An 11,920-nucleotide genomic window follows, 5' to 3' on the forward strand; every position below is an offset into this window, starting at 1 on the left:
AACCGGTTCTCAGACACTCAACCCGAACCTTGTGGATCTCGAGGTTGAGTGCACCTGGGAGCCGAGGGCTTGCCCGAATAAACCTCTTGCTGTTTGCATCCGCACAAGTGGTCTCGTTGTTCCTTGGGGAAGGGTCTCTTCAGATTGAAGGACACCCCACGCCGCCGGGGGTCTTTCATCTGGGGGCTCGTCCGGGATAGAGACCCCCACCCAGGGACCACCGACCCATTTTCGGGAGGTAAGCTGGCCAGCATCTGTGTGTCGTCTGTGTGCTGTCTGTAAGCTGTCTGAAGTCTTGTGTGGCCAATTTCTGTGCGCTTGCGAATCTGGTGAGTTCGGCCGTACTCGTCCGTATCTGGCGGGCCCGTGGAGGAGCTGACGAGCTCGTACTCCCGACCGCAACCCCCAGGAGACGTCTTGGGGGTGTCCGGAGCCTGAAACAGTGGCTCGTCCGGAGCCTGAAACAGTGGCTCATCCGGAGCCTGAAACAGTGGCTCATCCGAGGGCCTGAAAAAGTGGCCCATCTGAAACCCGGTCCCCTCGGACGCGTGGTTCATCAGAGGAGACGAGAGATCCGGACTCTCAATAAAGTCTCCATCAGGTTGTTTTCTGTTTGAGAACAAAGACGCGCAGCGAAGTTACGTATTGTCTGTCTTGTGTTTGTGTTCGCTAAAAGTTTTTATAAAATGGGACAAACTGTCGCGACCCCGCTTAACCTTACTTTACAGAACTGGAGAGATGTGCAAACAGCGGCTCACAATCTTTCAGTAGAAGTTAAGAAAAGAAAATGGATAACTTTCTGTTCATCAGAGTGGCCCACTTTCAACTGTGGCTGGCCACGAGAAGGAACCTTTAACCTAACCATTGCCTTACAGGTTAAGGCCAAAGTCATGGATCCGGGACCACACGGACACCCAGACCAGGTCCCCTATATTGTCACTTGGGAGGCTCTTATTTCTGATCCTCCCTCGTGGATAAAACCCTTCCTACCCGCCCCGGCGCCCCAACCCCCTACCCCCTTGACCCTTCCATCTGCACCTCAACTCCCGTCCCCGCTCCTTCCGTCCTTGACTCCCCAACCCCAACTCCCTCCTCCTCTCCTCCCCTCTCCAGCTCCCCAACCTCCCTCACATTCCTCACTTTACCCAGCCCTTGTTCCCCTAGAAAGTAAAAAGCAGGTGCCTCCGGAGAAAGGCAGGCCTGCCACCCCAAAGGTTTTGCCACCAGGGGAAGAAGTTCTCCTGGATTTGTTGACGGAAGAACCGCCTCCCTATCAGGGACATGCTCAGCAGCCTCAGGAAGCAGTGGCTGCCGCCCCTCCACCGCCTGCCGACCCTGCACCATCCCCGGTGGCCGGTCGACTCCGCGGACGCCGAGAACAGGTCCCGGACTCTACCTCCACCTCTCAGGCGTTTCCTCTGCGTGCAGGGACGAACGGCCAGCTGCAATATTGGCCCTTTTCGGCCTCAGACTTGTATAATTGGAAAACTAACAACCCTCCCTTTAGCAAAGACCCCTCAAAACTAACCTCTTTAATTGAATCTATCTTAGTGACTCATCAACCCACTTGGGACGATTGCCAGCAACTATTGCAGGTACTGTTGACTACTGAGGAAAAACAGCGTGTTTTCCTCGAAGCTAGGAAGAACGTCCCCGGGGACCACGGGCGTCCCACTCAACTGCCTAATGAGATAGACGCTGCTTTTCCCTTGGAACGGCCCAATTGGGACTTCAATACGGATGCAGGTAGGAACCACCTACGCCTTTACCGCCAGTTGCTAATAGTGGGTCTCCAAGGGGCCGCCCGGCGGCCCACCAATTTGGCGCAGGTAAAGCAAGTAGTTCAGAAAGTAGAGGAGTCGCCTTCGGCTTTTCTTGAGCGTCTTAAGGAGGCATATCGCATTTACACTCCTTACGACCCTGAGGATCCAGGGCAGGCTACGAATGTTGCTATGTCTTTTATTTGGCAATCGGCTCCTGATATCAGAAAGAAGCTAGAGAGGCAGGAGGATCTTCAGACATTGTCCCTCCAGGACTTGCTTAAAGAAGCCGAACGCATTTATAATAAAAGGGAGACTCCAGAAGAAAGGGAGGAAAGGCTGAGAAAAGAAGCTGAAGAAAGAGAAAGTGCACGTGATCGTAAAAGAACAAAGGAGATGAGTAAGTTGTTGGCCACCATAGTATCAGGACAGCAGCAGGAGCAGGGAAGACAGAAGGGAGACAAACCAGGCACCCAATTGGAAAAGGACCAGTGTGCATACTGTAAAGAAAAGGGACATTGGGTGAGGGACTGTCCAAAAAGACTCAGGGGACCTCGGAGACCTAGGCCCCAGACATCCTTGCTAACCTTAGACGACTAGGGGGGTCCAGGCCAGGAGCCCCCCCCTGAGCCTAGGATAACTCTGGAAGTTGGGGGGCAACCCGTCACCTTCCTGGTGGATACGGGGGCCCAACACTCAGTATTAACCACGGCCCCCGGACCCCTGAGTGACCGATCAGCCTGGGTGCAAGGAGCCACTGGAGGGAAGCGGTATCGGTGGACCACCGATCGAAGAGTGCAACTGGCCACCGGTAAGGTAACGCATTCCTTCTTGCATGTTCCCGACTGCCCTTACCCTCTACTGGGAAGAGACTTGTTAACCAAATTAAAGGCACAAATTCATTTTGAGGAGACAGGGGCACGCATTACTGGGCCCAAGGGACAGCCCTTACATGTACTGACCCTCGGAATAGAGGACGAGTACAGGTTGTATGAACAAAAACAGGACAAAGAGGACGCCCACATACGGCCTTGGGTGCGAAAGTTCCCGCAAGCGTGGGCTGAGACGGGAGGCATAGGCTTAGCCGTCCACCAGGCTCCTTTAGTTATCCAACTAAAGGCCACTGCCTCCCCTGTGTCTATAAAACAATACCCGCTGTCCCAAGAGGCCCGTCGGGGAATTCGTCCTCACATAAAGAGACTGTTAGACCAAGGAATACTAACCCCCTGCCAGTCTCCCTGGAATACTCCGCTCCTCCCGGTCAAAAAGCCGGGAACTCAAGATTATAGACCAGTACAGGACTTGAGAGAAGTTAATAGGCGGGTTGAGGACATTCACCCCACGGTCCCTAATCCATACAACCTATTGAGCAGTCTGCCCCCCACTCATATCTGGTATACTGTCTTAGACTTAAAGGACGCGTTTTTCTGCTTAAGAATCCATCCCAGTAGCCAGCCTATTTTTGCCTTTGAATGGAAGGATCCAGAGCTGGGAGTGTCGGGGCAATTGACTTGGACTAGACTGCCCCAGGGGTTTAAAAACAGCCCCACACTATTTGATGAGGCGTTACATCGGGACCTAGCCGACTTCAGAATTCAACATCCCACGTTAATATTGCTCCAGTACGTAGATGATCTCCTGCTGGCAGCCCAGACACAGGAGGACTGCAACTCAGGGACTGAAGATCTCCTGCAGGCCCTGGGTGCCATCGGCTACAGGGCCTCCGCCAAAAAGGCGCAAATTTGTCAGAAGCAAGTAACGTATCTAGGATATCAGATCAAAGACGGGCAGAGGTGGCTGACAGAGTCTCGCAAACGGGCAATTATGGATATTGCCCCACCCCAGAGTCCAAGACAGTTGCGAGAGTTTCTGGGAACAGCTGGATTCTGCCGACTGTGGATTCCCAGCTTCGCGGAGATAGCCGCCCCTCTGTACCCGTTAACAAAACCTGGGACGCTATTTGTCTGGGAAGAGATCCAACAAAAAGCCTTCCAAAACATTAAGGAGGCGCTCTTACACTCCCCGGCTTTAGGGTTGCCAGATCTAACCAAACCTTTTGAGCTGTTTGTAGATGAAAAGCAAGGATATGCAAAAGGAGTCCTGACCCAGAAGCTGGGGCCTTGGAGACGTCCTGTGGCCTATCTCTCCAAAAAGCTGGATCCGGTTGCTTCCGGATGGCCCCCGTGCCTGCGGATGGTTGCGGCGATTGCAGTCCTGGTAAAAGACTCGGGTAAGCTTACCCTAGGCCAGCCACTTGTCATCCTGGCCCCACATGCCGTAGAGGCCCTGGTCAAACAACCACCAGACCGATGGCTCTCTAACGCCCGCATGACCCACTACCAAGCCATGCTCCTAGATAAAGACAGAATACAGTTCGGGCCTGTAGTAACTCTGAACCCCGCTACCCTGCTGCCACAACCGGGGGAGGCGGAGCCCCATGACTGTTTGCAGATCCTGGCCGAAGTACATGGAACTCGACCGGACTTGACCGACCAGCCCCTCCGGGATGCTGATTTCACTTGGTATACAGATGGGAGCAGCTTCTTGGACCATGGTGAGAGGAAGGCCGGAGCTGCTGTCACCACCGAGACTGAGGTAGTTTGGGCGGAGGGACTTCCGCCTGGGACGTCAGCACAGCGTGCCGAGCTGATCGCCCTGACCCATGCACTCAAAATGGCAAAAGGCAAGAGACTTAACGTCTACACCGATAGTCGCTACGCTTTTGCTACGGCCCATGTGCATGGAGAAATCTATCGCAGGCGGGGCTTATTGACCTCAGAGGGAAAGGAAATTAAAAATAAGCCGGAAATTCTGGCCCTATTGGAGGCCTTGTTCTTGCCCCAAAAACTGAGCATTATACACTGTCCGGGACACCAAAAAGGACAAACCTCGGAAGCGAGAGGCAATCGACTGGCTGATAGGGCGGCCCGGGAGGCAGCGCTAGCCGGAACTCCAACCACCCCGGTCCTCCTCCCCATGACAACCAAGCCGCGAACAAAAAGACCCAGTCCGCTCCCCTACAGTCCAGAGGACATGGACGATCTAAAGAAAATGGGGGCCACCTTTGACCCTGAGAGAGGGGCTTGGACTAACGATGGGAAGACTGTTTGGCCAAGAAAGTGGACTCGTCAAATGATAGACCGCCTCCACAAACTAACCCATCTTAGCAACCGGAAAATGAAGACCCTCCTTGAGCGTGAGGAAGGGCTAATGCATCTTCTGGGAAAAGAGGACAGCCTACAAGCAGTGACAGATCAATGCACTATATGTGCCCGTGTCAACGCTGGGAAGACCAAAATAGGGCCAGGAGTGCGGGTACGAGGACAGCGACCTGGGACTCACTGGGAAATCGACTTCACGGAGATTAAGCCTGGACAGTATGGTTACAGATATCTCCTAGTATTTGTGGACACCTTCTCAGGCTGGGTAGAGGCTTTCCCTACCAAACATGAAACCTCCAGAGTGGTAACAAAAAAGCTGATGGAAGAAATTTTTCCCCGATATGGTATGCCACAGGTATTAGGGACTGATAATGGGCCTGCGTTCGTCTCCCAGGTAAGTCAGTTGGTGGCCAAACTGTTGGGGATTGATTGGAAATTACACTGTGCTTACAGACCCCAGAGCTCAGGGCAGGTAGAAAGAATGAATAGAACGATTAAGGAGACTTTAACCAAATTAACACTTGCAACTGGCTCAAAGGACTGGGTGTTCCTCCTGCCCCTTGCCCTTTACCGCGCTCGCAATACCCCTGGCCCCCATGGCCTCACCCCTTTTGAAATCTTGTACGGAGCTCCCCCGCCGGCTGTCAATTTTCTTGACCCTCATATATCTGACTATGCTAATAGCCCTTCTTTACAAGCTCACTTGCAGGCACTTCAGATTGTCCAGCGTGAAGTCTGGAGGCCTCTTGCGGCAGTGTACCAGGATCAACAAAACGACCCTGTCGTGCCTCATCGTTTCCAGATAGGAGATTCTGTGTGGGTCCGACGCCATCAGACCAAAAACTTGGAACCACGGTGGAAAGGACCATACATCGTTCTCCTCACCACTCCTACAGCCGTAAAAGTGGACGGAATCGCCGCCTGGATCCACGCGTCCCACGTCAAGGCCGCCCGGACCCCGGAAGAGACCTCAACAAACCCGGACTGGAAAGTGCAGCGCACTCAAAATCCCTTAAAGATAAGACTTACGCGAAAATGATTTCCTTTGCTTCCCTTGCTTACTTGCTATTCCTATCCCTCTTGAGTGTTGCCTCTCCCAATCCCCACCAGCCCGTGCGACAGACCTGGCAGATTTTGTCTGGCACAGCGGATGTAGTCTGGCAGATCAGCTCCGACCGCCATCCGTGGGGAGCTTGGTGGCCAGATCTAACCCCAGATGTTTGCCAATTAGTAGCCGGATCGCCCCGCCCCTGGGACCTGCCCGGTTTCACCTTTGATAAACTCCCGGTAAAAGACTGCTCGGGCATACCCAATATGGGGGGCTTTAATGCAGGATGCTGTTCCCCGGACAAAAGGACAAGTTTAGCCAAGGTTGATTTTTATGTTTGCCCTCGAGAAGGTAGAGCAACATCTAACCAGTGTGGACAGGAGAGTGACTACTTTTGTGCCTCTTGGGGTTGTGAGACCACGGGTGATGCATATTGGAACCCAAGTTCCACTTGGGACCTGATTAATGTAAAAAAAGGACGGCCCTGGGGTACTTCATGCTACTTCAAAAGTACGTGCCTGCCTTTAAAAATATCCTTTACAGACAGAGGAAGAGCTTTACTTCCTGCCCTATGGATGGCAGGCAGACAGTGGGGTATTAGATGGCATACAATTGGATCTGGACCCTATGGAGTGACATTCCAAATCAGGCTACGCAGGCAAACAATAACACCCATCCTGCCAATCGGGCCCAACCCAGTTTTATCAAAACCCAGGGTCCTCACTGCTAGAAATCCTCCACAAACCCCCTTGCTCAGTGCCCCCGTTCCGCCCCCTTTTGCGACCAGTTCCCCCTACCTATCCGCCTCAATGCCGGTCCTGGCCGCATCAGAGGCAGGGGAAAGACTCATTGACCTTGTAAAGGGAGCATATACTGCTTTAAATTATTCTGATCCCAGTCGCACCGAGAGCTGTTGGCTATGTCTGGTCTCCAATCCTCCATACTATGAAGGCATTGCTGTAAAAGCCAATTTTTCCATCCACTCCAACCCCCCTTCCATCTGTAATTCACTGCCTTCCCACCAGCTGACTCTCCCAGAAGTATCTGAGAGCGGGACTTGTTTAGGTAATATCCCCCCTTCCCATCAAAGACTGTGCAATAACAATCAGGCTGTATCCCCTGGATCCCATTACTTGGTTCCCCAAACTGGGCTCTATTGGGCTTGCAATACAGGCCTAACCCCCTGTGTGTCGACAGCTATTTTTAACCAAAGTAAGGATTATTGTGTATTAGTACAGATTTGGCCTCGCATCACTTACCATCCTGACAGCGTTGTCCTCCAATACTTTGACCGACCAACTCATAGAGGCAAAAGGGAGCTCGTGTCTATTACATTGGCTGTCCTTCTAGGTATAGGAGGGATATCGGCTGGGATTGCCACAGGAACCACCGCCCTGACAAGAGTGGATTACTATTCAGACCTCCAGCAAGCCATGAATAACGACTTAAAGACTTTGGCAAACACCGTCCAAACACTAACGGACTCGGTAAACTCCTTAGCTGAAGTAGTCCTTCAAAATCGAAGGGGATTGGACTTACTGTTCTTAAAGGAAGGGGGCTTATGTGTAGCCTTAAGGGAAAAATGTTGTTTTTATGTCAATAAGACAGGAGTAATAATCAAGTCCCTAGATAAACTTAAAGAAAGACTAAACAATAGACAGCGAGAATTTGAGTCTCAACAAACTTGGTATGAAGGGTTGTGGAACAAGTCTCCGTGGTTTACTACCCTGATATCCTCATTAATGGGACCATTAATACTCCTCATGTTAATCCTTACTGTGGGCCCCTGCATCATCAATCGCCTAATACAATTTATAAAGGACCGCCTATCGGTCGTACAGGCCCTAGTATTAACCCAACAATACCACCAACTTAAATTGACGGAGGAATCTCCAGTTGAATGAAGGATTTCATTCATACAAAAAGAAAATGGGGGAATGAAAGACCCCAGACGCTCCTCCCGAAGCCCCTATTGAGCCCAGCAAAAGATTAAAAATTAAAGTTAAAATTATTATATTATACAATTGCTAACTGCTGGTTTTGCTTCTGTAAACTTGCTTGCGCTAACACTAACCCTTCCCCTCCCTGGAGATAAGTGCAGGCCGCTAACCAGGAAACGAAACCTCGAGCCTCTGAGTCACCGCCGGCAGACCCTAGCATGACCCTAGTACATGCCTTAAAACCAGGCATTCCGGTAAAAAAAAAGCCGACCACCACATTCCTTCCCGTAAAACTCAGCCTTAATGTTAGGGTGAGGCAGGATGTAGTAAATCACTTGTCAAAATCAGGGAACGAACAGTTTCGGTGCATAACGACCCGCACGGACTTGTCCGGGCAAGTACCAACACGTCAGCCTTCCCCCAACCCCACCTACCCCATCTGGCTAGCTTAACCTGACCAATCCCCACCCTGAACGTAATTTGAAATTAACCAATCATCCCCCTGTAACCACGCATCTCGCTTCTGTAACCTCGCCTCTGCTGTCCATAAAAAGAGGGTGCTTTCAAGCACTCGGCGCGCAAGTCTCCCGATAGGCTTTGTCGCCCCGGGTACCCGTGTAACCGGTTCTCAGACACTCAACCCGAACCTTGTGGATCTCGAGGTTGAGTGCACCTGGGAGCCGAGGGCTTGCCCGAATAAACCTCTTGCTGTTTGCATCCGCACAAGTGGTCTCGTTGTTCCTTGGGGAAGGGTCTCTTCAGATTGAAGGACACCCCACGCCGCCGGGGGTCTTTCAAAAAAACGTATTAAAAAAAAATCAGGACACAGAGGCACAGCTATGGTCTCAGGGATCACTCAGAGCTGGAGTCTGGAACTGAAGTGACTGTTGCCTGAGAACCAGAGGTCAGGGTTTGCACTCATTTTTCCAGATGATGAAGACAGGGGCAGGGTGACGTCCCTCTCTTGACCTCCATTTTCCTTTCCAAGCTGAAGACAGGTGTGGCGGTGAGGACAACAGGTAGAGGAGGGCAGAGTACCAGCGCTTTCCCCCCCCCCCCCCCCAGCCCGGCTGCCTGGGCCAAAGCCAGCGTGTGGCAACAGCCCCACAGTGCCTTCCCCCTTTAGGTGTGGGTCCACTCTGTGCAGAAGACCACCTGCATGCCTGTCCTGAGCCTCCTGCCTCACACACAGGTGGAGGTAGAGTCTGAGGTGTGTAGTGGAGGTGACAAGGAACTTTGCTGGGAGCCAACCCTTTAGCCATTGTACAGACAGGGTGTGGTAGCCATTCCTGTAATCTCAGCTTCTTGGGAGGTGGTGATGGGAAGGATCACAATTCAAGGCCAGTCCGGGCAAAAAGTTCATGAGATCCTCCCCTCTCAACCAATAGTCAGGCAAGGTTCAACAAGTCCCTGCCTAGGATCACAGAGAATGAGCGGCTCAGGTAGAGGATCGTGGTCTAAAGCCAGCCCCTAGGGGCTAAACGCAAGATCCTATCTGAAAAATAACGAAAGCTAACTGGGCTGGCAGCGTGGCTGATAACCTCAGGGATCTGAGTTCAAGCCACACAGTACTGGCTAAAAGAACAAAAAATGAAAGATAGAAAACAAAGTCCCCAGAAACATGCTCTAAGGATAAAATACACATTGGATTTTGAAGACTTGGTGTGAAGAAAATATGATACCTCACTAATATTTTGGCCCTGATTATTTATGGAAATTATATTTGGAGTATAGCTGATTAAATGAAACATTATAATGAGCTTTATCTGTTTCTTGGTTTTTGTTTTTTGAAGTAGCTACTAGAATGCTGGAAAGAGCCATAAGTGGCTGACACAATACTTCTTTAGGGCAATGCTAGTCTTTAAGAGAGGCCCAGGAGAGCTCATCTGGACCCTTCAGCTCCACCCTGGCCGGAGGTGCAAATGTGCTGAGGCTGCCTGTGGGAGGCTGGGGCATGATAAGCCCCCAGGGATGGCCAGCGTCCATCGGGACCCAGCACTCTGGCAGTTCCATTCATCTCTCTTCCCACCTCCATTTTCTATTTCCAGAGCGCCAAGGCCAACTCCCCACCTCATTTACCTGCAGATTGTCCCCACGGAGCCTGGGGCCCTCCACCGCGCTGCCCTCACCACCGGCACTGAGACCCCTCCAGGGTCCCTCCTGAGCGGTGCCAGCACTGGGGATTGAACTCAGGGCCTGGGCGCTGTTCCTGAGCTTTTTTACTCAAGGCTAGTGCTCTACCGTTTGAGCCACAGCTCTATCTCCAGCTAGTGCACTTTCCTGCCCAGGCTCCCTTCAAATTGCAGTCCTCAGATCTCAGCCTCTGGAGAAGCTAGGATTATAGACGTGAGCCACCACACCCCCCCTGACTGCCACAGGTCAGTTCTGCCAGTGCCTGGGCTGTGCACCGCTCCTGCAATGGTGCCAGACCCTGCAGGGAAAGTACTGGAGAGCTGGTGGAAGGAAGTGTGGCTAGGGGAGGAGCCCAAAGGTCTTGCAGGAAGAGGTGGGGCTTGAGCTGGGCCCCAGGACAAGTAGATGCACAACCAGGAGGAAAACAGTATGGCCAGCAAAGGGAACGGTAGCTGCACAAGCATGGAGCGCTCTGCTCTCCATCGGTCCTGAGAGAAGAAAGGAAGGTCCCGGTGGCTGTAGCTCAGAAATCGGGGGTAACGGCAGGAGGTGGGAGGGAAATGGATGGTGTCCAAACAGAAGCGTGTTCTCTCTGCCGCTGGACAGGGATGGAAGGAGGCAGAGCCTCTCACAGGGCAGCAACGGCCGCTTCCTAGTCACGTGACTATGTAACCTGGGCCAGATGACCTACTTCCTTTATCTTTCAGTTTCCTTATCTGTAAAGTCCAGATCGCAGGAGTGATTCACTGGGGATTTTTCTTTTTTTTTTTTTTTGACAAAGGCTGGTGGTGTGCTTGGCACCAAGTAGGTCTGTAAATGTTCTTTCCGTGTCTCCTTCCCGAAAGCCCCTCTCTGCTAGCACGCGCCAGGCCCCCCTCTCCCCAGGCAGCAGGAAGCAGATCTGGGTGCTCTTCCGTCCCATGGGGAGTATTTATAGCCGCGTGCTGTCAGTGCGTTGTTGTTTTTCGGTTGCATATATATTTTTACATTCTCCGCCGTCACACATGGTTTCTCGGTTTCTCGAAGTGGTTGAGAAGCAGCGGGGGTGGAGGGTGGGGTGGGTGAGATGCAGGGAACACAAGTGGAGGAGGTGGAGACAGATGGCTCAGGACACAGCACCCGGAGGCCGGAGGGACTCAGCCTGGGTCACCTCACTTCCAGTTCAGAAACCATCCATGGCTCCCCAATGCATGGCCAATAGTCCCGACTCCGTCACTGCAGTTCCACACCTGGGGCGTCTTCCTATTCAGGGCCACATTCCTGGCCTCTGGCTCTCTTTGCTCCCCTTAGCCTCCACCAGAGCCTCCTGCTTCTCTGAGTGTGCAGGATGCAGGAGAAAGCCAGCCGGACTTAGCTCTTGGGCTCCATCCGCTGTGTGACCTCAGGCAGGTGCCTCAGCCTTTCTGAGCAGATTTTTCCTTTCTGGGAAATGAGAGCTCTGTCACAGCTAGCCTGTGCGGCTGAGAGTGGGCGGAAGCTGTTAGAGGCCCTTCCAAGTCAGGCCTCCAGGCCTCCATACCAGCCGCGGGTCCCTCTGCCCAGAGTTCCCTCCTGCTCCCCTCTCCCCGTCTGCCCAGAGAAGTCCTTCAGGGCCCGGCTCCAGGGCCGGCCGCCTCTTCAGGAAGCAGCTCGTGCCATCCTCCCACCCTCTCAGGAAGGGCACTGGAAGCGGGTTTGAGCCAAGGTTTCTTCTCCAGAGATAGACCACACATTCCTGGTTATGGAAACGGCTCCCCATCTCCCACAAAAACTTCTATGCTTCCTTCTGCCCCCCCCCCCCCACCTGAGCACACGCCCTTCTGGATGCAGACTGCACGTCCAGGAACGGAAGCGGCCCCTCCCAGATCTACTCAGACAGCTCGGCTGAGACCAGGCCAG

At 52.7% G+C, this 11,920-nt stretch overlaps 1 protein-coding gene across 1 annotated transcript; it reads left to right on the top strand.

Moving 5' to 3' along the window:
- Window positions 1-890: 890 nt before the first annotated feature.
- On the top strand, window positions 891-5,960 carry LOC122107079. Its single transcript, XM_042678664.1, has 3 exons — window positions 891-2,282; window positions 2,361-4,724; window positions 4,791-5,960. The coding sequence occupies exons 1-3, from the start codon at window positions 891-893 to the stop codon at window positions 5,958-5,960; spliced, it is 4,926 nt and encodes a 1,641-aa protein (XP_042534598.1).
- Window positions 5,961-11,920: the final 5,960 nt, after the last annotated feature.

Source organism: Dipodomys spectabilis, unplaced genomic scaffold, assembly GCF_019054845.1.
Source record: "Dipodomys spectabilis isolate Male_0828 unplaced genomic scaffold, ASM1905484v1 ptg000046l, whole genome shotgun sequence".
Taxonomy (NCBI): Eukaryota; Metazoa; Chordata; class Mammalia; order Rodentia; family Heteromyidae; genus Dipodomys; species Dipodomys spectabilis.

What these genes read in the sequence shown, in the direction of transcription:
- LOC122107079 (XM_042678664.1), top strand. Translation starts at nt 891, where the DNA reads ATGGATCCGGGACCACACGGACACCCAGACCAGGTCCCCTATATTGTC. An exon ending in GTAAAGAAAAGGGACATTGG is followed by an intron (nt 2,283 to 2,360) that starts GTGAGGGACTGT and finishes TTAGACGACTAG; the next exon opens with GGGGGTCCAGGCCAGGAGCC. An exon ending in CCGGAACTCCAACCACCCCG is followed by an intron (nt 4,725 to 4,790) that starts GTCCTCCTCCCC and finishes TACAGTCCAGAG; the next exon opens with GACATGGACGATCTAAAGAA.